Source organism: Haemaphysalis longicornis, unplaced genomic scaffold (genome assembly GCF_048455015.1).
Source record: "Haemaphysalis longicornis isolate Haplotype H1 unplaced genomic scaffold, Haemaphysalis longicornis Haplotype H1 scaffold_1, whole genome shotgun sequence".
NCBI lineage: Eukaryota > Metazoa > Arthropoda > Arachnida > Ixodida > Ixodidae > Haemaphysalis > Haemaphysalis longicornis.
Window position 1 is genome coordinate 125,218,645 of NW_027526203.1, and position 25,882 is coordinate 125,244,526.

Here is a 25,882-nt window from a genome sequence, read left to right on the forward strand (position 1 = left end):
AGTCAGAGATCTATGTCAGGAAAACCAACTAGTAATAGTAAACAAAAGAAAGTCTGGCGGAAAAATAACGTGGGGAAGCGGTATCAGAAAGTCCAGAATAGACTATCTGTTACAGCTTGCCCACGTTATTTGTCCGTTGCACTTGTTTGCACTTCTGTGTTTACTGTAACTAGCTGATTTTACTATAACTAGCTGTGTTTACTATAACTATCCGAGTAGGTACCTCAAACTTTTAGGTACCTACACATGAGAAGCGTAGACGCAGTGTGGCTAAGGAAGACTAGAAGGCTAACGATGGAATACGGAAAGAACAGTGGGGAATAGAAGACAGCCAAGGTAACCAAAAAAGAAGCAAGGCAGATAGAAACGAATAAACAGAGAGAAAAATTAAGGAAGCTCACACTAACGCGTAAGAATTAGAGGTAGTGAAGCTGTACGCAACTGTCACGGCCATCAGTAAGGTTTAGGTCTACGATTGCAGCCGATTTGCTTCTTCTTCGCTGCCTCAACGACCTTTGCTCCATCAATGTTGCAAGTGTGAGTTTCCTTTATTGCTTTGGAAGGGATAATCATTGGAGATCAGCTTGGAGGGGCGTACGCTATGACCTGTCTTTCTCGTTCCGACAAGTGTTGCCACGATAACGGTAAACGCTGGAGTTCTATTTTTTGAAAATTTTGGTATGCTTGGCTCACAAACGTGCCCAGTGGACGCTGGGTGGTCACTGCTAGGCACGAACGCACGAGCGCTCGGTACTTTTCGGTTTTTTAACTGCCGGGTGGTCCCCGCAATCTTGGCGAATCTCCCGAAGTGGGTGTGCTTGACTTGAAAGACGTGCGCAGGGGACGCTGGGCGGTTACTGCGGAGCACGCACACACGAGGCACAGGTATTTTCTTGGTTATGTTAACTGCCTGGCGGTCGCCGTAATCCTTGCCAATCTCCCTAAGCGGGCGTGCTTGGCTTGAAAAACGTGCGCAGGGGACGCTGGGCGTTCGTTGCGAGGTGTGCACACACAAGAGCTGGGTATTTTCTTGGTTTTGTTAACTTCCGGGCGGTCGCCGCGAGACCCTCGCTCACGTGTGCGCGCTCGGCAATTTCTTGGTATTTTTAACTGCGGACAGAAAAAAAACACGATTTGCAAAAGAGCTTCACTGTTAGCGTATTCCGGGAAGGCTCTACGCGGACGACATTGCTCTTTAAGCTGATAACCAGAGGGACATGCAACGGCTCATAAATTTTTGTGGTGATGAAGCCAACGATGTCGGGTTAAATTTTAGTGCAGAAAAAACGGGAACAATGGTTTTCAATGACACTAGCGCTGACGCAGTGTCTATACAGCATGCCGAATTGCGCAGAGTCAAGGGATATAAATATTTCGGAGAGTGAATTGTAGCAGCCCGGAATATCGGCTGCTGAAGGAGGCGAGAAAACGGACGTAAGCTGGTTCGCAGTTCAAGACAAGACTGTTTATTTTCAAAAGATGCGTACGCCGAGAGTTTCCCCCGACGAGGGAAAGAAGGGGAACCCCCGCGTCCTTCTAAAATAGAGAGGAAAAAGGCCCCCAAGCGAGCAGACGGCAACGGCGCCAGGACTAATGTTAGGAGTCGGCCGGACAACAACTTAAGCGTTCCCCCAAAAAGCGACCGTTGAAGAGGGCGGGGGAATGACCCCCGTAGTATGCAGGTGGCGGCGTCGCCAATACACATCTTCCACAAAAGGCGCACTGGCGACAAGCCGGCGGAAGACCGGAGAGAAAGGAAAAGTCCCCGTCGGCGGGAGCCGCTTGCACGGCGGTCAGAGCGACTTCCGCTACAGGATAAACGACGGGGATAACTGCTCCAGAACTCACGAGGAGCAACTTAAGAGTAATGGAAAGCGAAACGCAACTATAATGAAGCACAAAACTCTGGGCGATGTGACAAATATGCAGGAGTGAGAGGAATGTAGAAATAAGTAATTGTTCCGGGACTCACATTTGCGAGTGCACTACTCTGCTTAAATCAATCAATCAATCAATCAATCAATCAATCAATCAATCAATCAATCAATCAATCAATCAATCAATCAATCAATCAATCAATCAATCAATCAATAAAACAGTCAATCAATCAATCAATCAATCAATCAAGCACAGGGGAAAGATAGGGTTCTTTCGCATGCGCAAGTCGCTTCACCCCACGCCCTGCGCACGGCGCGAGTGGCAGCGAGAGCTCGCCAGAGCACTGCAGCGCTGACGACGCGCAATTGGTTCAAATCGGTATGCTATAGAAGCACGTTCTTCATGCTAGTCGGTAATACCAACGTGGATATCATTAAAGAATCGTGGTACGCTGAGTTTCTTCTCAGCCGGTATGGTCTAGGGTGCTTTTATCCATGACATCGACATGGACTTGCATCGACCCAATCTTCGGAAACTTCGACGTTATGATGGTGGGTGCCCCCTATTGGTGTACAGTAGCGACCACAAGGCGGTGCTTCTAAAAGCGAAGAAACATCCCGCAAAGCACGTCATCTGCACAAACAACGAAACTGATGTGTGCCTCGAGAGAAGCAAATGGGTAAAGTAAAGACGTGTGTACCGTACCCCTGTGATTCGCACACGTCAATAAAAAGCTAACCCAGTTCACAAAGTGAAATCAGCTGAAACAGCGGAAAAACACAAAGAAGCATATGAAAACACAGAGAAACACAGCGCCCAGCTCCCCTGGTATTCCCTCACTTACTGGAAGGACACATAATTTTAACAGCAGACCTGTTGTAGGTCGAGCCTTTTTGTCTGTCTGCTGTAGGTTGTGTATCACGAAGCTGTAGGAGTAGGTTCCCAGACCCGCCAGCGGCCTCTGTTGGTGCTTCTGGGTACTGCCACGTCTCCGGTCCCCAGATCCACATTTAGAGGGCGGAGTGGTCTCGAAGGGACGTGTTCCTCTCCCTCCCTCGTGTTCCTCTCCCTCCCGCTAGAGAAGGGAGATGGGCGGGAGTGTTCCGCCGGTAACGTTTAGCTGCCGATTTCTTCGAGCGAACCGCAGGATGTGCGTGGCTGCAGCGCTGCCGTTCTTGGGCTAGCACCCGCTTACGTTCCAGCGGACACAATGGAACCACAGCTCCGCTGCTTGAGCAGATTTCAGGCTGGATGGAACTTTGTTCGACTTTTTTGTTGGTTCTTTCGCTCCCACATCTTGGCGGTTTACTCTCCGATGGGGGCAGCGATATGCGTTTGCTTTGGAAATGGGCTTGTTCTTTTTAACCCGGGTGTGACCCATTATTTATTTTATTGTTTTATGTATTTAGACACTACTGCAGGCTAGGATTAGACCCAAGCAGGAGTTGGACAATGATTCCATAATTACGTTTTTATGCATGTGTTCGGATGCCATAAGAACCCGCATCGTAGCTATACGAGGTTCTTATAAAAATTACAGCAGCTACACCTGAAGCTGAGTGACTGTAATGCGAAGCCATCTTACATCATTATTACGATTACAATATCAATGCTGAACCGGAGCCGAGCGAGGACCACAGAGCCAAGACTTTCAACTGCACAAGCCATATAAAGTCTGCAATGGATCTTCAGCGAGCTGCTTCTCGAAGTGGCGAGCCCTGTTGCGTAGCTCAAAGCGGCTGATAGCGACTACGCAACAGGGCTACGCAACAGGGCTCGCCACTTCGAGAAGCAGCTCGCTGAAGATCCATTGCAGACTTCAAAAAGGAAAGCACTGCGCTTGGAACTAGTGTAGATATTTCCATTTCCGATGTCCAATTTCTCTGCGTTGTACATCTCTGACGACGTTTCAGCTTCCATTTTTCTCTCTATCAATTTGTTTCTTTCTGTCTTGCTTCTATTTTGGTTACTTAAATTTGGCGGTCTTTGGATCTCCACTGTTCTTTCCTTATTTCATCGTTAGCCTTCTATTCTTACTTAGCCAGTGCGTGTCCACACGTTTCATGTCCACCTACGTTCATCCATTGCTGTTAACCACATTTCAAAAATATTTTAATGTACGCTTCTCGAACTTTAAACGACGCCCAGCCCATATCTCCGTGCACAGCTTCGTTAGTTGTTTTACCATGCGCTCGTAACGGAAACGGGCTTCTGATCTCTGCTTCAATTCAACGCATACTAGATCGGCTGACTTTAAGCAGAGTAGTGCACTCGCAAATGTGAGTCCCGGAACAATTACTTATTTCTACATTCCTCTCACTCCTGCATATTTGTCACATCGCCCAGAGTTTTGTGCTTCATTATAGTTGCGTTTCGCTTTCCATTACTCTTAAGTTGCTCCTCGTGAGTTCTGGAGCAGTTATCCCCGTCGTTTATCCTGTAGCGGAAGTCGCTCTGACCGCCGTGCAAGCGGCTCCCGCCGACGGGGACTTTTCCTTTCTCTCCGGTCTTCCGCCGGCTTGTCGCCAGTGCGCCTTTTGTGGAAGATGTGTATTGGCGACGCCGCCACCTGCATACTACGGGGGTCATTCCCCCGCCCTCTTCAACGGTCGCTTTTTGGGGGAACGCTTAAGTTGTTGTCCGGCCGACTCCTAACATTAGTCCTGGCGCCGTTGCCGTCTGCTCGCTTGGGGGGCCTTTTTCCTCTCTATTTTAGAAGGACGCGGGGGTTCCCCTTCTTTCCCTCGTCGGGGGAAACTCTCGGCGTACGCATCTTTTGAAAATAAACAGTCTTGTCTTGAACTGCGAACCAGCTTACGTCCGTTTTCTCGCCTCCTTCAGCAGCCGATATTCCGGGCTGCTACAATTCACTCTCCGAAATATTTATATCCCTTGACTCTGCGCAATTCGGCATGCTGTATAGACACTGCGTCAGCGCTAGTGTCATTGAAAACCATTGTTCCCGTTTTTTCTGCACTAAAATTTAACCCGACGTCGTTGGCTTCATCACCACAAAAATTTGTGAGCCGTTGCATGTCCCTCTGGTTATCAGCTTAAAGAGCAATGTCGTCCGCGTAGAGCCTTCCCGGAATACGCAAACAGTGAAGCTCTTTTGCAAATCGTGTTTTTTTCTGTCCGCAGTTAAAAATACCAAGAAATTGCCGAGCGCGCACACGTGAGCGCGGGTCTCGCGGCGACCGCCCGGAAGTTAACAAAACCAAGAAAATACCCAGCTCTTGTGTGTGCACACCTCGCAACGAACGCCCAGCGTCCCCTGCGCAAGTTTTTCAAGCCAAGCACGCCCGCTTAGGGAGATTGGCAAGGATTACGGCGACCGCCAGGCAGTTAACATAACCAAGAAAATACCTGTGCCTCGTGTGTGCGTGCTCCGCAGTAACCGGCCAGCGTCCCCTGCGCACGTCTTTCAAGTCAAGCACACCCACTTCGGGAGATTCGCCAAGATTGCGGGGACCACCCGGCAGTTAAAAAACCGAAAAGTACCGAGCGCTCGTGCGTTCGTGCCTAGCAGTGACCACCCAGCGTCCACTGGGCACGTTTGTGAGCCAAGCATACCAAAATTTTCAAAAAATAGAACTCCAGCGTTTACCGTTATCGTGGCAACACTTGTCGGAACGAGAAAGACAGGTCATAGCGTACGCCCCTCCAAGCTGATCTCCAATGATTATCCCTTCCAAAGCAATAAAGGAAACTCACACTTGCAACATTGATGGAGCAAAGGTCGTTGAGGCAGCGAAGAAGAAGCAAATCGGCTGCAATCGTAGACCTAAACCTTACTGATGGCCGTGACAGTTGCGTACAGCTTCACTACCTCTAATTCTTACGCGTTAGTGTGAGCTTCCTTAATTTTTCTCTCTGTTTATTCGTTTCTATCTGCCTTGCTTCTTTTTTGGTTACCTTGGCTGTCTTCTATTCCCCACTGTTCTTTCCGTATTCCATCGTTAGCCTTCTAGTCTTCCTTAGCCACACTGTGTCTACGCTTCTCATGTGTAGGTACCTAAAAGTTTGAGGTACCTACTCGGATAGTTATAGTAAACACAGCTAGTTATAGTAAAATCAGCTAGTTACAGTAAACACAGAAGTGCAAACAAGTGCAACGGACAAATAACGTGGGCAAGCTGTAACAGATAGTCTATTCTGGACTTTCTGATACCGCTTCCCCACGTTATTTTTCCGCCAGACTTTCTTTTGTTTACTATTACTAGTTGGTTTTCCTGACATAGATCTCTGACTAGAGAACAATTCTGATCTGTGTAGCCATCCAAATCTTCTATGTGGGCATACATATCTTCAACTAAGAACATTTCACACGACTCTTTGAACTCGTTTATATCTCTTCCCAAACAGTTTACCATTTCGTCATTTTCCTCTTTAGCTCTTCTTGCAGTCCATAGATACACTACTAACCATGTATCCTGTCACCCATAAATGCTCTACAGCTTTGATGCAGTCTCTCTCAGTCAGTCGCTTGTTTAATAACCGTGCCAACACTTCCCCTCTCTACATTCCTGCAGTCCTGTTGCATCCTTCCCAGACATAACTGCCTATGACAGGTGGGGCTTCTAGGTCTCGGAGGTAAGTCTCGGTTAAGGCGTATACGTTTATTTTTTCCTGTTAAAGTTGGATTCGAATTTCCACCCACTTATCAGGCTGTCTACCCCCCTGCATATGTATGTACCTGATTAAATATTTATTGCAGTTGTTTTAACGCGATAGTGATATTAGGCACATTTTTCGATTTGTCCGTGGCTCCTAGCCATCCGCTATCAGCCGTGCTCATCAGGCGTCCACGGAAATACGTCACCGGTGCCACCCTGAAGCTACCCCTGAGGAAGCAAAATTCGAGGGCTCCGCTGCATACGTAATGTGGCGCGGCGGTAGCAGAAATTTGGAAAGGAGGACAACGATACAATGTCGGATACAAATGAAAGGACACGCGTTTTCAGCAGGTACCGAGCCCGCGCGGAGAAGTTTGTTCTGTTCCCAGTCCCAGGTAGCATACCCGGCAGACAAAGCGGCCAGCAGTGTCCGAAACTTACGCCATCACATTTGAGCGTGTTTACACCAGAATATAAAAAATACAAATTGAATGTAATTCATGCCCTGAAGATACACGTGGGATACGACGCACGCCTTAGCGGATGTGTGCGGACGAATTTAGACAATTTAGGTTCTTTAACGTGCGCCGAAATCGCGACACACTGCCGTGTCTGTTTTCTGCTTCCATCAGGAAAACGGACGCCCCGGCCGCGAGTTGAACCGGCTTCCTTAAGTTCAGTATCTCTACGCCTTACCCACTGAGCCACCTCGACGTGTTTTCCAACGGCACTAATACCGGCAACAACATTGCGTGACCTAACTAAAGCACGGGGCCAAGGATTAACGGCGGTATCCCAGAAATCAACGAAGGCATAGATTATAATCATAAAAGAACTACCATAAAGCCCACCATATAGCGCCTAATAACACCAGTTTTCAAAATACTTTTTCAATATTTCCACGGTTTCGTCTCCACTGCAAGCTCTATATGGCACACGACAGATGGCGGCACGCGACAAAGCTAAAAATCACCCTCAAAATAGGTACGGATATCCTCCCAAAGAACAGTCGCTTAAGAAGGCTCGACGTTTCTCTAGGGACAAGCGGTAGCACCAAACTCACAATTGCCAAAAACAAAACTTCAATCAACTGCCCACAAACAAAACGCCCAACCGAGAGCACAGCTAGCAAAAGAGAAAAAGAAACGATAAGACTCATGCAACCACTGATCATGACCTGAATATTGCAGCGCCTACCATGCCACAAATTTACGCGCACCAAAGAAAGTGCAAGCACGGCCTCCGCGATCGGCTGCCGGCGGCGCCGCCGATTGCGGAGGCCACGGTGCAAGGAACACGATCATGACGCTAGCATATAAGGCAGTTCTCAACCTCACAATTTCGACCGTGAGGCGAACTAACAAACGGTGGACCCCCGGGTAACAGAATGGACATGGATAGTTGCGTCTAGAAGAAGGGGAAGGTCATTCTCTCGATGCTGGGATAACATAATATTCAGAGCAAAGAATTGATTGATTGATTGATTGATTGATTGATTGATTGATTGATTGATTGATTGATTGATTGATTGATTGATTGATTGATTGATTGATTGATTTAACGCGCCGACGCGGCGCCTGCGATAGGCGAGCCCTAGTGGAGGGCTCCGGAATAATGTCGACCACCATGGTATCTTAAACGTGCACCGAACTCTCGCACACACCGGCGTTTTTGCTTTTCGCCTCCATCAGAAAAGCGGCCGCCGCGGCCGTGGAGAGAACAAATAATAGACTCGGAAAGCGGAGGAAAAGAGCGTGTGAAGGTCAATGGGAGAGTTCTTTACCCTGGAGCAGTCCTAAATAGGATGTTGGTTATAATGACGATGGATATGTCGTCAAGTTGTCGCTTCCTAACTAATTTCAAGAAAACGAAGAAACCACTCTCCTATCACCGAGACAGCGGTAGAAAAAACAAGCGGGAGGGGCCATCGTACCCCCCGACCGGCATCGTACCCCCTTTGAAAAGAAAAATCTGCACACCATGATAGACATGACACCGGTCCAGCCACCCCGCATAAAAACTCTCCTCTACCAATAATACCGATGCAATGCTACACACGAATAGGCGAAATGGCACCATCAAGTTCATTCGGAGAAAGTTTCAATATCAGGAGACCGCGGTATGCACCGTCTCCAAGATGCACGAGGCCCCAATTGTGGTAGTTGACGACTCTCGCAATTCTTGTGAATTCATAACCCTCCAACATACAGGAACAAACAAGTGGAAGTTGGAGCCATCCTCTTGGCAATCGGTATAGTTGAAGTATCAAATAGAAACGTAACATCATTACAGGCTTTCAAAGGACATTATACTGTTTTCAGCAAGCGGAATGCCTAAACGCTTCGGTACATTATTCCCATCCACAAAAGAAAAAGTTAAAAACGCAACCTGGGCACCTGGACCCAATGGTCTGGAAGAGAACGATGCACTGAACAAAAGGGAGATGAACTCACATATCGAGCTCCTTGTGACCGCGACTACCACACTTCTCTCCTCAAAAAACTTTACGAATGAATTCTCATCCTATGCCTAGGAACACTATCTTTCCCCTTGCTAGTACGAGGTCTCCACGCCGAAGAATCACGAACTCTGTGGACGTAAAACCAACACAAGTGTCTGAGTATAATGTGCGTTAAGGTTTTCTGTTGGAACAACAGATATTAACTTAAAACGGTGCGAAATGGGAGAACCATATACCGTCTTGCACGCAACCTAGCCATGTGCAAGCTTTTAGTTAGGGAAGAACAGCTCAAACAAATAACATATTCCTCTTCGAGATATCGGAGGCAGCTTTTACACCCGCTCGTTACCTCAAGATCACTGCAAGCCGATTGAGAAGTCAAAGGGAAGCAGCTGCTGCATCTGGTGCCGCAGACTCAAGTTCTACCCTCGAGTTCCCTCCCATCTCTTTACCCAATTTTCCTACCACAACTATTTCTTCCTGAACAAAGATCTCCTCTCTCTTTCTCCCTTCGAAAAATGCAAAAATTGTTCAGCCCGGCCTAGACATCACAGAATAAACAGAATTTCGATCACTGAAACACACGCCTCGTCGCTAAAACTTACACACACCTCGCATCTGTAGTCTTTCTCGCTCACATTTTTGCCACAGAACCGCAGAGAGCCATTGCCTCTCCTGGGCCACGGCGAATAAAAACCTTTGTTGCTAGTCTTTCTCTTTTCGATAACCTTTAGTGCTGGTGAAGAATACATCGGAAATGCAGCAACTGCGTACGAAAACGCTCCGTGGGAGTCGAAGTATCGCTATCGCGCCTTCCATCTTACGATCCAAACGTAGACGACTCTGCAACTTTTTCTCTTTTGTTTTCCACTTAAGGGTTTATTTTTCTCTCTTACCAAAATGTGCGCTCTATCGTTTCCACTTAAATCGCGTTCGTGCACGTTCTCAGCTATGTCTATAGGTTCTTAGGCGAGCTGTAACCCCCCTGCCTGCCTCTGAGCGTTGAGTGTGCATACATCCCTCGCTTCCCCTTGGCCACCTAGTTTCCCTTCCTTTGCTTCGCGGGGCCCCCTAAAAAAGCTACTGCTCTCCCACCTAAGCGCCACGCCACCTTGTTTCCTAGACTGGGGCTGAAGTGATGCGCGTCCCACTGAAAATCTTGCCTATATCCAATGCTAACCGTTACCCCGTTCACGTATATCGCTTCAAGCCCAAGCTCCCTGCCACGCCTCTCAATCTCGCTGTTAGCACCGAGTACTGCCCGTTCGGTGTGCACGTCCTGCGTTGTCATCTCCGAACGGTGCAACTGCAATCAGCACATTTGGGGCCGTCGCCCGGAGGTCGATTACCCCCTTTGCTACCTCCTGGCCATGTTTTCCCTCCTCGCCGTTTAGAACATCGTTAAGCTCCGCGGCAATCACCACAAGGTTTGTAGCTTCACCTGACAAGACCAACTGCTGCTTCGCTTTTAAAAGCCATCACTCTCTGCGTCGTCTCACCAGGGACACACCCGAACTTCACGCGCTTATCACCCTCTAACCTTTCCATTACGGCAGCGCTGACCTCTTCGAATCTCCCGCAATGATTACCACGCCATCTGCCACGTCCTGTTCTTTAGTGTCATCCTGCTTTCCGACTGGTTTGGCGAGCCTATCTTTCAGCCCGTGGGAGTAGCTGTTGCCATTCCTACATTCCGCCCCGTGTGGCACCTCGATGCATGCCTACGCTCCACTGCATAGGCCGAGGTGTTCGTCATTTTTTGGCTAAATGACGATCCCTTCTAGCTTCCTCTCAGCTGCTATTAACTTTCTCTCAACGTCCCTGTGTCTGTTGCGTTCGTTAGTTAGCGATCCATCCAGTTCTATACAGCCTGCCAAGCTATCGCCGAGTTAGACCGTGTTCAGACTGTTGCGCAACTGTAGAAAGTAGCTTTAAAGAATGACGTCATTTCACGTCTCAGCCAAACGAACTGCGTCAGATGCTGTTTTTTGTTACGGCCCTAGATCACGATATGGCGTTTGCGTCGGTAGTCTGAACATAGCCTTACCCGCTTCTACCCTTTCTAGCCGCGGCACCACTAACTACAGACGGCACGTATCTGCCCCTTTGTCTGCATCGCCGCCATCCCGAAGAAACTCCTCTGCATCTATATTCCGCGGCCAGCTACATTACTGTAGCAGCTTTCGACGAGTGTTCGTCATCTCGGTTGTAATTCTGACCCAACGAGAAAGAACCGTGCAGGTAAATACTCAGCTTCGGCGGTCCTCATCTGCCTCTGTCCTTACGCAGTCTTTCACTGCAGTACACGCTGTAGTCAGAGCACAAAAAACACGACAGCACAGGCGGACTGCACGGACTACACTGCTACTTAGATTGGGGCGCCTCCTGTAAGTAGGTTCGGGAACCTGCCCCTGAATGACACCAGAGGACAGATGACAAGATTCAACTTAGACCATCTCCGCTGCTAAAATGCGTCCCTGCACTCCGAACAGATGCGTGACCAGCCAAGGTGTAACGTGCGGCTACACACGCTCCGTCGCTGCCCCTACCACCGTTGTAGCTTTAGCTGCGCTTCTCCATGTATTCCTTGCGCGCCTGCTGTGCTTCGAGCGAGACTTTTAAAGGTACAGCTTTTGGGGTGGGACCAATGGCATCCTGTCAAAAAACTAATGCATTTCCTCATAGACCGGTCAGTTAACCGAAAAGCTCTGCTGAGATCTCTGTACACACAGCGCGTGCGTTGAGGCCGGGCTCCCATTGTTGTCATAACGGTTCCTTGAACATCATGAAAAAGGGGCGGTTCTCGTTAAGCAATACACGCATCGATACTGATGAAGGAGCACAAACGTATACCTCTATCTCATAAATCACGCATCGGTATGCATGTAGACGTTCGTAGATGCGCTTACTTAGTGCGCGAAAAAGCGTCGCATAGGTTCGTTCTTCGTTTGCGATTTGGGACTGTGATGGTATAAAGATCGATTGGACGCACTTTCAGCGAAGGTTGGACGCACTTTTACGAATGTTTTGACGCAGTTTTGATGAGAGAAAGCTTTCGCGCTTCTCATTTTTCTCCAGGAGGGAATTGTAAAGCTTTTCGCTCCCTCTCATTCGCCGTTCCATGTACCAGTTTCGGAAGATGCGGGAGTGTTAGCTACATCGTCTATAAACTGACTCAATCTCTACCCCCTTACTTCTTGCTCCACTCCAACCTGGATTTTTTTCCCTTGCGCATGGGGTTACACCGGGTAAGTCTTATGCGTACACGGGGCCACCGGAGTTTCGTTCGTGTAGCCATACAATGTTTTGCTCTAAAAGCCAACGCGTATAGCTGCTTATTTTGGAAGGGAAACTCTCTCCGAAAAAGTAAGAGTGCCAGAACAAATCAGAGTGAAAAGGCCAAGTACCAGTGAAGGAGCCAACCACAGAAGCAGACGCATATCGCCTCTCGCGTGGGAACTATGCGTCCATGTGAATGTATGACATATAGCACAATGTAGCGAGCGCTGATGGAGGAAACAAGAACGCTGCGGTGGAAAACGAATGTCCCGGTGTGTACACTATTAGAATGCGGCCCCTGCCAAAGTTTCCCGCCGTTGAAATCACTATTTGGACGTGAACTTTATAAGTCTAATCCCTTGGATATTTCTCAGTTGTGGATTAGTTATCACTGCAAAATCGCGAATCACACGCATAGAGGAGAGTGCACGTAACACGAAACTTTCATTGTGGCATACTTGGGTTTAAATAAACTTGCTTCCGACATTGTTCGATTGTGCTAGTGGGCCTGGCGAAGCTGCTGATTGTTGAGAATTTATTTATTTATTAGTACCCTCAAGGTAATGCATTACAGAGGGCATTGGGTTTAGGGGGGGGGGGGGGAGCATGAAAACTGGCAGATATTTCAAAAAAATTTCCTACATCGCTCGAGCAATGCAGAAGAAAATACTTCACACATTTCTACAGACATACAAATTTGTACACATATACATTTCGGGAGTAATACTCAAGTTTAAATACATATCACGGGTAAGAAATTGTGTGTGGACAAATGAAGATTTATTCAAGTAACACTACACAATGCGGAGCGAAACTAACTGACATCGTTAATTTCAACAATGTCTAGTGGAAGGTGGTTCCAGTCATTGGATGTAAGCGGGATGAATGAATTAAAAAAGGCCTTAGTGTTACAAAAAATGACGCCAACTTTTCCCTTGTCATCTAGACGCGATGATAGATATGATGACGAAGTGATTAAACAATCTCGTAAAGTGCTGTGGGAAAAAAAAACTTTATGAAAAAGGCGGAGACGTGCGATTTTGCAACGTGAACTTAGTAGCGTAAGGCCCAAATTGTTTTTCATTGTGCTTACGTTCGCTGTCCGGTGGTATTAGTTTGAGTTAATAAAACTTGCCGAGTTGTTCCGGACCATTTCCAGTAAATGAGTAAGAGTTTCCCTGGAAGGATCGCATATACATGATGCGTATTCAAGTTTTGAGCGTATAATGCTTGTGCAAAAATGAACTTTAACGGACGACGGGGCGGAATGAAAGTGGCGTTTTAAATAACCAAGCATGCAGTTAGCTTTGTTGGTGAATACTTCGATGTAAATTTTCCATGATAAGTCGGATGTAATATGAAGGCCTAAATATTTGTAAGATGAAACAGATTAGAGAGGGGTGACGTTTAACTGATACGAAAACGTGTTAGAAGCGGCACGACAGATTCGCATGGATTTACACTTGTACATGTTTAAGATTGTAGCGACGCTATCATCACCATCTTCACCAGCGTCACAATCATCAGCTCTATCAGCCAGCTCACGCCTAGAAGAGATTCGGCACACCACGGGAACGGCACCCTCGTTCTACGCGCCTCGTCCTGCCCATGGCACAGCCAACGCAACCGCAATAAACGTGGGCTCGGCCTCACCACCTCGTTGGCCGCCTACAATTTGGTGACCCGGACAAGCGGCTTCGCCATGGCATCGCACCGCTGCTTCCCCAGCCACAATGCGGACAATGGCACGCGACGAACGTCCATCGCCCTCCCAGAGCTACCCGGGCTGATTCCGTTTGGATCAATTCGTCGACACCCCACCGCGTGGTTCGTGATCCTGGAGAGTCATGTCTATGTCAACGAGATCCAGTCCCAGGAAACCAGGTACGTCTTCACTTTAGAGAAGTTACCTGCTGACCTCACTGAGCGCATCCAGGTGCCGGCTCCAGGCAGTAGTGCATACGACGATCTGAAGGCCGCTGTCCTAAACCACTACGGTATAGGAACGCCTTTGTCTACACCACCACGCCTTCCAACGGCATCCGTGGATTACGCGTCGCCGGCAGGTCCACCCTCGCCTGACCAACAAACGCGAGCCCCGACTACGACTTGCGGCACTTCCGGGTTGGCATTTCACTTAGTCAACTCGATGCAACACCATGGCGCAGTCCCACACGTTGTTGCGTCTGCTGCACAAACCCACCCAGGTGTCGACTGCTTTGCCGCTAATAACTTGGAAATTTAACCGTCTTCGCCACACGGCACGGGTGAGAGGATCTTTCAGACACTTCTCCTCCCCGCACCCGCGATCCCTCTCCCCCATCACCGGTGGAACAGCTTCCAGCAGTCCACAACAGCTCGAGATCCTCGGAAGTTCAACTTGCACTCAAAGCTGACCAGACTGCCCCTCGGATGGTCGAGCCCTCCAATGACGAGGTATTTTGTCTTTTCTGGAGACGGACTCATTCCAGTTGGAGGCAGGCACCTGTCAATGGTATCAAGTCCGAGCTGAATTGTGTCGATGACGTGCTGCGTGTTCAGTGTAGCACATCGAGGGTCAACCCAGATGGTGATGTCATCAGCGTACATAGTGCGCTAAAGATGTGGAATGTTGCGAAGTTGTTTTGCAACCTTCTGCATCACTAGGTTAAACAGCGTGGGCGAGAGGATGGCTCCTTGCGGTACACCAGTTGTATTGGTGAAGACGCGGGAATGGTTTAGCTCCGTTCTAATTTCAAACGTGTGGCCATTTAAAAAGCTTTTACAAAATTAATTACGCGCGTACCCGCACCACAGTCCTGGAGAGCTTCAATAATGTAGCTGAATATGGCTGAATATAAATAAATAAATAAATAAATAAATAAATAAATAAATAAATAAATAAATAAATAAATAAATAAATAAATAAATAAATAAATAAATAAATAAATAAATAAATAAATAAATAAATAAATAAATAAATAAATAAATAAATAAATAAATAAATAAATAAATAAATAAATAAATAAAGTGCTTACGCCATAAAAGGGCCAGATAGGTGATAGGTCACGTATGAGCGTCTGAATCGTTCCACCCCTTTAATTTGCCTTCTGTGTCTATCCAAATCAAAAAGGCGCCAAAGGACGTCTTCTGCAGCTTGGTTTACCAGTATTCATCAAGATGGCGTGTTGCAGTGAGTTGCTTTAACGCGCGGGCACGTTTTTAGTATCAACCGACCCAAAAAGAGGTGTTTCTGCGGTGCTGTGAGCGAATATCGCGTGCCATGGGTCGTACGGAAAGTTTCCGAGCCTTCGCCAAACTTTCTACAGGATCTATGACAAAATGCTTAAAGGGTACACCCTTCTGCAACATCGTAAAGGCGTTAGAAACTGGCCTGAGGGGCCACGTATCTGTGTGACGGGGATTTCCCAATTGTATAAGCAATTCACTAACGGCAGGTTCCAATCTCGTGTAGCATCTAACACGCTCAGAAGGCAACCTTGTACATAATAATAATGTTATTGTAGTGCCAACTATATCTGTCTTCACATTATTTGCGCTCGTCAGATGTGCCTGCAGAAGTTTTCTTGTCGCTTCTTGTTGAAGCAAAGAGCATGTTAAAACCGGCGAAAAGTTGCAGAAACCGTTCAGCAACGAGACATGTTTTTGAACGGAAAGGATAAAGTTCTCTACATAATTACTGTACACGAAATCATTCCTGAAATTATCCCAGGTATCTGCTTTTCAACCGCCTAATAAGTCTTTGACACATTTGTAACAAAACATAGGCGCATATTCGAAATCAGGGAAAATCTATAAAAAGCGCTCGTTGAGTTCGGTTCACCAAAATAAACAAAAAGTGTACCATCAATGTCCAAATCACTTTTTTTTCAAATAGCATACTTACCGACCGCCGCCAGTTGCGATAAATCTGCTAGTTAAACGTTAGGGTTATTATTTCAAGCAACGACTTACGCCAGATGATGTAGATGCAGACGGCATTGAATGTCTTCCAACTGGGGAGTAGGGAGAATGCTCATGAAAGTGATTACATGTTTATCTCAGACAGCTTCTGTAAGAACTATTACAAGAGAGCTTGCGGTTTGAAATAACCAGCCAACCAGTGCAATTTCGTGGCGAGAACTGTGTTAGAATTCCCGTTTGTGACACTCATAAACAATTCGCATACCGGCGTATTCTGTCGGTATTCATTCCGCTCGTGGGGTGAATTCCTGGCTTTTTTGAACGCCTGTATAAAAAGAGAGAGAGAGAGTCCCAGGGAAATATATTTCTGAAAATGTACTATGCATGCCTGCTTTATACCGAACGGGAAAACTTGAGAACAGAGAAGTCGAGAACTCTTGACGCGATGGAGCCAATATGTGCTTTGCGTTCCTAACGCAACCCTCGAGAGGACCTTGTCACAGTTTTTTATAGCTTGAATGTCTGCAAAGGCCGTTGTGATCGCGTTAATCTCAGAAGCTAACTTTCTGTGGTCCTTAGTGGCGTAACGGGTGGTCTTCCGCCCCGGTGCCCTTTCTCCAGGCCGCGACGTTGGCAGTACGCTTCGAATATCCGGAATTCCTGCGTTGTTCCTGCCTTTATCGCTTGTGCTCCAATCACGGTCCTGTTCTGTGGGAATATGATCTTCTTTGTTTTTGTTTCATCGCCATCATTGCTGTTCTCTGTGTGTCATTTACCGTGTTCCAGTTTTGGACGGTTCCTTCGTGTGTACTGCCTCTTATTAGGTTTTGTTCGCAACTTTTTGGACTTTTTCTGTTGTGGCGGCAACTCCTTGTAGTGACTTTGCCGCGTCCGGGATTCTGGCGCTATTTATGTAATTGGGTTGGGCGGGGTGTTATCTTTGCCCTTGATGATGCCTTGCAGTGACGATAGTAGTGCCTGGAAACATGTCCGGAATTCCTCCCCAGTCATTAGCTTTCGCTGGAGCAGCTCTGGCTCTCTCGAGTCGCATTGATCTGTATGCTAGTGGATACTTGCAAGGTTCTGCGCATGAAGACATCCAGCCTCCCAAGGTTACGCGAAGTGATCCCTCGAATGCGACTACAAGTGTTTTAGCTGTTATGCTTGTAGTTGAATGATTTCATCGTTAAAAATAGTGCTGAGCGCTGTTCCTCTCCATGAGATCACCAAAGTCAGCGGCGATGAACCATGTTCAGTTGTTGACGACGCCAATGAACGGTATCCTGCCGAAAGTCTGCCCGCACATTCAAGTGGCTGTCTGGTCGTCGACAGTCGAAACATCTGGAGTCATTTGAAATACGCTCTCATAAACGAAAACTCATTTCCAATGGGTCTTACACAAAACTAGCCTTACAAAAGATTTGTGTAAACTAATTGTAGTAATTGCGAAATATAAACCCCGAGTTCTAGTCTTTCTCTTTCTCATCGGGATTAAATCTCGTTACTGTTTATGTGATCTCGTTATAACATCCGAAAATGAAAACGAATCACCCAGCCAACAATTTATTTCTGACATATGGCTGCGCCATGGTGAACTTATCAAGCCGGGTACTTTTGCGAAATTCTTGTTGCACCCTTGTATACACCAGTGAAGTAGTACCATTGACTCTGTGTTCTTTTAAAATGGTGCAGTAGCTATGAAGACCATATTTTCTATCTTTCAACCCCCATATATTATTCTGCACGACACCTCGCGTCCTGGTGCGTCTAGTCAGTTGTCTGACTTACATGGTGTTACCAGAATATGCAAAACTCATTCATGTTTTTTGCAAATAATTTTGTTCCCTCTCCTGTCTCACGCCTTCTTTTTGTTTGTTGAAACTATAAATACTTTGCCCAATTCAGCAGTTTTGCCGGCTTCACCATTCTTAACCTCAAAGTTATATACCCAAGTATCGCTTCATATCCTAACCACCGATCTCTGAATAATGGAATATTGCACTTCGATTACGAATTGACTGCAAGGGACTGCAGCCTATGCACAAAGTGTATGGATCACTAAATGGGCATTGATAAAGCGTTGTAACTTCTGCTGAGGGCCCAGCTTATTTCACTATTAAGTAGCAACGTGACTTATTTATTGGGAATTCTGTACAAGATACGGCAATGCTCTCCTGGTCTAATTAATCTACACGTGAGGCAATACTGAAGCATATATTGGAGGTCGAGGGGTCCCAATGTATCATGAAGTCATTGGTAAAAGATAAAAGGCTGCAGAGCAGACGCCGTGGCTTTAATTTTGATTCGACTCTCGACGCTCGCCTACGCACGTCACTTTTTTGGCTGCTGTCTCGCCGCTTGTGTATTCTTTGAGTTGTTAGGGGAGCACGCCATTCTCAAGCAACGCCAATCTCACGTTTGGGTCACCAATTTCACCGAGTAGTACCAGCATTTAAACAAGGGAGCTGCAATTGCGTTCCTCGAAGAAACGGAAGAAGCAAGTGACGTGATCGCAGTCGCCGACTTTGAACGCGCACCCGAAGATACCTTCAAGCTTCCGCATCCTTTCTACGTGAACTCGGCGCTCCCGCAATAAAATTGGGGCAGATAATTGGATTTACTGCGTCGCTACAGTGAGTGTTTTTCGTCAAGTTCAAAATTACGTCAGACACCCCTAGCGAAGCACCGAATTATAACCGAAGATGAAACCCGACCTACCCGACAGTCACCGTACCGCGTCTCTTCACACGAGCATGAAGCCATCCAGACTCAAGTCGACAAAATGCTCAGCGACGACATTATACAGCCATCGAAAAGCCCCTGAGGTGCGCCGGTCGTACTCGTAAAAAAGGTCGGCACATTAAGGTTCTCCGTTGACTACCGCCGACTCAACAAAATCACTAAAAAGGACGTGTACCCCCCGCAACGAATCGACGACACCCTCGACCACCTCTGCCATGCCAAGTACTTCTCATCGATGGATCTAAAGACCGGCTACTGGCAAATTGAAGTGGACGAGAGAGACCGAAAGAAGACTCCATTTATAACCCCGGACGGCCTATACGAGTTCAAGGTGATGTCTTTTGGGCTGTGGAGGGCGCCAGCAACGTTTGAAAGAGTCATGGACACTGTGCTAGCTGGCCTGAAGTGGCACACTTGCCTCGTGTACCTCGACGATGTTGTGGTATTCGCCCGGACTTTCGACGGACACCACGCAAAGTTGGAGTCTGTACTCGAGGCCATTCGTACATCGGGTTAACGCTGAAGCCTTAAAAGTGTCGTTTTGCGTATGAGGAGCTGAAGTTCTTGGGCCACATCGTCAACGCCGCAGGAGTCCTACCTGACCCGGGAAGAACTTCAGCCATTGCGAACTTCCCAAGGCCGAAAGACAAGAAGGGCGTGCGAAGATTTCTCGGCCTGTGCGCATACTACCGGCGCTTCGTGGCAAACTTCGCACGCATTGCAGAGCCACTCACACGCTTGACGAAAGATAGCACGCTTTTTAGTTTGGAAAACATCCAAGAAAAGGCATTATGCGAGCTGCAAAAACGCCTGCAAAGCCAGCCCGTGCTCGCTCATTTCGACGAAAACGCCGAAACAGAAATGCACACGGACGCCAGTGATATAGGTTTGGGTGCCGTCCCCGTCCAAAAGCAAATCGGTTGCGAAAATGTAATCGCCTATGCCAGCCATGGTCTGTTGAAGGAGGAGAAAAACTACTGTGCCTCCGAGAAAGAGTGCCTGGCTATCATATGGGCAATTTCAAAATTTCGCCCATACGTGTATGATAGACCGTTCAGGTTGTGACAGACCACCATGCGCTGTGTTGGCTCACCAACTTGAAGTACCCCCTGACCGCCTTGGGCGATGGAGCTTGCGCCTGCAGGAATTCGACGTTACAATTGTCCATACATCGGGCAGGAAACACTCCGACGCCGACTGTCTTTCCCGTGCCCCCGTCGATCCACTACCTCAAGACTCCGATGCCGACAGCGCATTCTTCAGAGTCGTGACAGAGAGCGATTTAGCTGCCCAACAGCGTGCCGATCCCGAGTTACACGTCATGATCGACTACCTGGAAGGACGCCATGTCGCCGTGCCAAGGGCCTTCAAACGAAACTTACAAGCATCCAGCCTCAAAAACTCCGTCCTCGTGAAGAAAAATTTCAGCCCCGGAACGAGAACGAATTACCTTTTTGTCATCCCGGAAAATCTTCGTGACGAAATTTTGGAAGCATGCCACGACGACCCGTCTTCCGGACATCTCGGCACAGCTCGCCCTATTGGAAAAATCAAGGCGAGGTGCTACTAGACGTCACCCATTACGTCCGCAGCTGCCGTGGCTGCCAGCGACGAAAACGCCGCCGATGAGGCCCGCCGGACTTCTGCAGCCAATCGCAGTCCCATCGAGGCACTTCCAAAAGATTGGAATGGACCTTCTGGGCCCGTTCCCTACGTCACGATCCGAGAACAAGTGGATTGTCGCAGTCACTGACTACATGACGCGCTACGCAGAGACCGCTGCTCTTCTTAGGGGGACTGCCCAAGAAGTCGCAAAGTTCTTCATAAGTCAAGTTGTGCGGCGACATGGAGCCCCTGAAGTTCTAATCACGGACCGCGGAACGGCCTTTACTGCCGAGCTAATGCAAGGATTTTACGCTACAGCAACACGGATCAGCGAAGAACGACGGCCTACCACCCCAAAACGAACGGACTAAAGGAACGTTTCAACAAGACGATTGCGGGTATGCTGTTCATGTACTACGTCTATGGTGAACATAAGACCTGGGACGAAGTGCTCCCATATGTCACCTTTGCGTACAACACGGCTATCCAAGAAACTACACAGATGACACCGTTCGAGCTTGTCTACGGAAGGCGGCCGACTACGATGCTTGACGCAATGCTTCCGCACGTAGAAGACGACGACCTAAACGCCGACGTGCAAGGATACCTTCAGCATGCAGAGGAGGCCAGCCAGCTCGCTCGAGTTCGTACAACGGACCAGCAGCTGGTGGATGCCGGCCGCTACAACCTCCGACGCCGAGACGCCGAGTACCACCCAGGGGATTGTGTGTGGGTTTGGACTCCCATCCGACGACGCGGACTGAGTGAGAAGCTTCTAGGACGGTACTTTGTACCCTACCAGATTTTACGACGTGTTGGCGAACGTACCTACGAAGTGATCCCCGATGGGGATTCCGGCACATCACGACGACGCACGCGACCCGAAGTCGTCCACGTAGTTCGCTTAAAACCTTCTACGCACGATGACGGACTTTTATTTTTTATTTGTTCGGACTGTCGCTTATGTTAGCATCGGGCCGATGCACTCTTAGAGGGGGGGTAATGCCGTGAACCATGCATTTGGTTTGTTTATTTATGTTTTGCTTTTACCGCCCGGCTGCCCCAGTATGAGTTATCTGTGTTATCTCTGTGCCAAGGGAAGCGCGTGTTCCATTTTTTCTTTCTATGCCGCATGTGTTATCTCTTCTGGGGCGGTATTCTCGTAACTGTCCCTTGTGAAAACGTCCCTTTTGCGTCCCTTTCACCATGACGTACTTCCGGTTAAGCAGTGGGCGTTGACAATAGGTTTGCCGCGCTTGCGCTACGTCACTTCCGGTTGTTTGCTTTTGGCCAATCAGGGCTCGCCAAAAGGGACACTTTTGAAAGGGACGTAAAAGGGACAAAACTCGAGAATACCGCCCCTGATAGGGAGAGCGTTCCGAACTAACGTGAACAGCCTAGAATATTCTTTGTTCTGGATGTAAATCGACGGTTCGAGAAACACTCGCGCCTAAAGATAAAAGCCTGCAGAGCAGACGCCGCGACTTTAATTTCGATTCGACTCTCGACGCTCGCCTACGCACGTCACTTTTTTTACTTCTGTCTCGCCGCCTGTGTATTCTTTGAGTTGTTAGGGGAGCACAAGTTCGCTCCAATAAACTAGTTTTCTTTGAAAACAACTGCGTCGTCTTTGGCATCGTGACAATACTAATGTTCTTGTTCATTGCTCGGGCAAATTGAATATGGGGCCATTTGCAGCACAAGATACCGTTGCAAAAGTCTGCAAGACATCAGTGTAGAATTCAGATTCCTCGTATTGGTCGCTCAAGGACAGAAAGTGCGGAGTAATAATGAAGTTTTTTTACATTTTTCTTTTGTATTTATCCTAAGGACATGTCACGATGAAGTGGGCAACTGTCGCACGGGGCAACTCAACTCATGAGAGTTGCAATAAACATTGGAGATTCTTTACGAGGCGTGACACTTCCAAAGGATAGGGTGGTGCTATGGATCGTAGGTTTTCAAAAAGTTGAATACTAATGTTATTCATAATGGTATTAAAAGGATGTTCATTCATAGACGTAATCTTTGCAGCATACATCACAGCTGTGTAATTCCCCTGATACTACCATTCATTGGATTGAACATGAAGGCATGGGATGGGGATCATTCTATATGCACCTGAGGCCAAGCCAAGCCTCAAGTTGTATACTGGGTCCAGCATTTTGAATGCTTTTTGCTTGCACATTGCTATACGATACATACATAGCCCATCCTTGACCTTACAAGGCTAATTAGAAGTGCGAGCAGACACGTTGTGCCCGTTGCCAATGACTGATGGGACACTACCTTTAAAATGTTCATCGCCTTCAGGCATTTCCTTTTTAGTACTTTAATATGCGATACGAATGTAAGTTTGTGGTCAAGTAAAAACCCCAGAAATGTTTGTAGATTTTTCACTGGTATGCGCTGACCCTGTAACGTAATACAGGGTGGGTGATGGATGTCGCTGCTAATGCACCGTAAACAAAATACAGCCAGGCCCAGAACACGATGGCGGGATGAACTAAGAAAATTTCGGAGCGAAAAAATGGACTCATACATAGTGCTGATGATGGGCGCTGTTGGAAATCAGTGGGAAAGACCTTCGTTCTGCAGTATGCAGAAATATCCTCACGGTGATGATGATTTAATATGATAACAGTGATTATGATGATGACGACAATAGGAGTATTTACAATTCTCTCATGTGTGGCAAAAAGAGTACTCCATTAGACGCTGCCATGTTTCGGCTCAGTCAAGACATTGCATGGCGATTGCAACTGCCCTTTTTGTAGAGAATGTGATAAATTTTGTTCTTCGTTAACGACCAGTTTTGATATGGTCGTTTTTAAAGTAACGCTAACATCGGTATTTTATGCGCTGGTAAAAATGTCTTGCCGGTTTTCTTCTCCTTCCCTCTTTCTGTTGCGGCTGCACGTCAGACGACTGGTGCTGTGACACTTCTCGCCTGGCAGCTTGTTTTCATCTCCTGACCGCAAGGTACAACGATACCGCGAAGCCCACCGTGTGCTGCAATATTAGTTGAAGTGTAGCCGGAGCACGTAGGAGAATACTGCATTTTTGGTTCCGCTCGTTAACATAGCTCGAAGCCTTGAAAGTCGTTTCTTTCCATGTAAGAATGCGGCTCAAGGGAAAGCAAGCCACGATATTTAAAAGTGCGGAGATCAGACGACAAATGAAGGTTTACGGAGCGACAACAAGGACGTATTCTAGAGGCATAGGCGCTACCTTAACGTAATTGTTCTGAAAATTGCAGGCATAAAAACAGGCGGCAATTACGACACAAAAATCACTGGCATCAGGCAAAAGTGAACAACAGAAAAGCTTTAAAATGGGACAAATGGGACAATCCTTGGTGTTAAATTTACATACAGGGCTCACTCAGGCACATTTTTCCCTTTTGTTTGATGCAGAAAGCTATCCAAACTTTACGTACCGCAACGAGGTGTTTTTGTTCTCTTTTTACGCTTTTTTCATATGGGTTCCATAATTTCCGCGGCCACAATAAAGCGGCAATTGTGGCACTCCCCCATTTTTATCCTAGTGGCATGTTATCATAAGCAGTCATCCATACATCGGCCGGTTTGGGCGGTGCAAACGCTACGAAAAAGTTCTGTCGCACAACACGTCTGTTGCATATTTAACAAAATGCTTGGCTGGGCACTTTCTGCATTTTTTTTTTGTGTTGTTCCTTCCGATAAATTGTAACAAGGTGTGGCAACTTTTAAGGCTCCTGAAAACCCAACCGGTAGATTGGGGTTGTGTGCGAGTTGTGCGCAAACGTTTGTCAGCCTACCCTGAAACACGTTAGGGGTAAACCAATAGCTTTATAAGCATGATACAATAAAAATACGCTCAAAATTGCAACTTTTATAGCTTAGTCGCATTTCCAAACATAAACTTATCAACAGCGCCGATTTTGTTTGTTTTTTTGAAATCTTAACCGTGGATCTCCAGGGTGGCTTACCTTTCTCTTGGCATGCAGAACTGTTTGCTGTCTTTCCGTTGACTCCCCTATGCCTCGGCTTCCCCACAGCACAGCACCCATGCCGGAATACGCCACTGCCATGGTCACAACAGGCACCAAGTACGTAACCGCCAGGAAGAGCACGTTATACCTGCGGGGAACAACCCACGTGTAAGAGCAACTCACAAGGGCAGGAAGAGCACGTTATACCTGCGGGGAACAACCCACGTGTAAGAGCAACTCACAAGGGCAGGAAGAGCACGTTATACCTGCGGGGAACAACCCACGTGTAAGAGCAACTCACAAGGGCAGGAAGAGCACGTTATACCTGCGGGGAACAACCCACGTGTAAGAGCAACTCACAAGGGCAGGAAGAGCACGTTATACCTGCGGGGAACAACCCACGTGTAAGAGCAACTCACAAGGGCAGGAAGAGCACGTTATACCTGCGGGGAACAACCCACGTGTAAGAGCAACTCACAAGGGCAGGAAGAGCACGTTATACCTGCGGGGAACAACCCACGTGTAAGAGCAACTCACAAGGGCTAAAGGCCGCCAACCAGGGTAATCGCGAGCGTAGTGTTCGAAACTCGGGAGCCTAGAGGTATGGAATCATAATCTTCCACATTAACAGAAAGGAAACCGGGACATTTATAGAAATTTGCAGCATGTTCCTCGCTCCTTCGCTCTAAAGCTCTTCGCTCCCTATGTCCATATGTTGCGGAGAGGAGGTAGATGTGTTTCTGGCTTTTCTTTGGCGTTAATTTTGGCATAGCTGAGGTTGAGTGAGCGCTGATTATGAAAAATAATTTGTGAGTGAGTTTGAGCGAGCCGGTTTAACCTTTTCGAGGTACTTTGAGTTTATCGATATTGCACTCGTGCACAACATTTGTGCCTATATTATGTTCTGACGGAGAATATTCTGTACTCCCGATTGTAACCCCACACAATCGCCCGTAGTTCATCCCCGCAGCAACATTTTGGGGCATTTAAATAAATAAATAAATAAATAAATAAATAAATAAATAAATAAATAAATAAATAAATAAATAAAAAATAAATAAATAAATAAATAAATAAATCACCACAGGCCCCACATGCGAGAAATATTATGGTACTCATCATTGGCTGTATGGGGTCATTTGCTGTGTACACAAATTTAACACTCGGGATTTTCAGTTCAGTAGTCATGGGGACTGCATATAATACATATAAGGGGGCCTGGGTGGCGTTGCCAAGGCAGCAAGGCCTGGAGCTATCGCTCGTTCCTTGCGCCTCAGTGGACGTTACAAGATGACAAGCTCGGGCAAGGACATCCTAGATACACATGTCAGGGTCTTGAGCTCTGAGATACCCGCAGCAATTGGCATCCCTCGGCAGTGCGTCAGGCTTTCCTAGCAGCTGATGCGCATGCTCCGCCAACTACTG

General features: G+C 47.4%; 1 protein-coding gene across 1 annotated transcript in view; it reads right to left on the minus strand.

The window, feature by feature from the left end:
* LOC144179658 (tachykinin-like peptides receptor 86C) overlaps nucleotides 1-24,599 on the minus strand; it is a 79,435-nt gene extending 54,836 nt beyond the window's left edge. The window contains exon 1 of the mRNA XM_077708099.1: nucleotides 24,455-24,599. Coding sequence (XP_077564225.1) covers nucleotides 24,455-24,556 — 102 coding nt within the window. The 5' untranslated portion in view covers nucleotides 24,557-24,599. The remainder of the gene's footprint in view (nucleotides 1-24,454) is intronic.
* Between the last annotated feature and the right edge of the window lie 1,283 nt (nucleotides 24,600-25,882).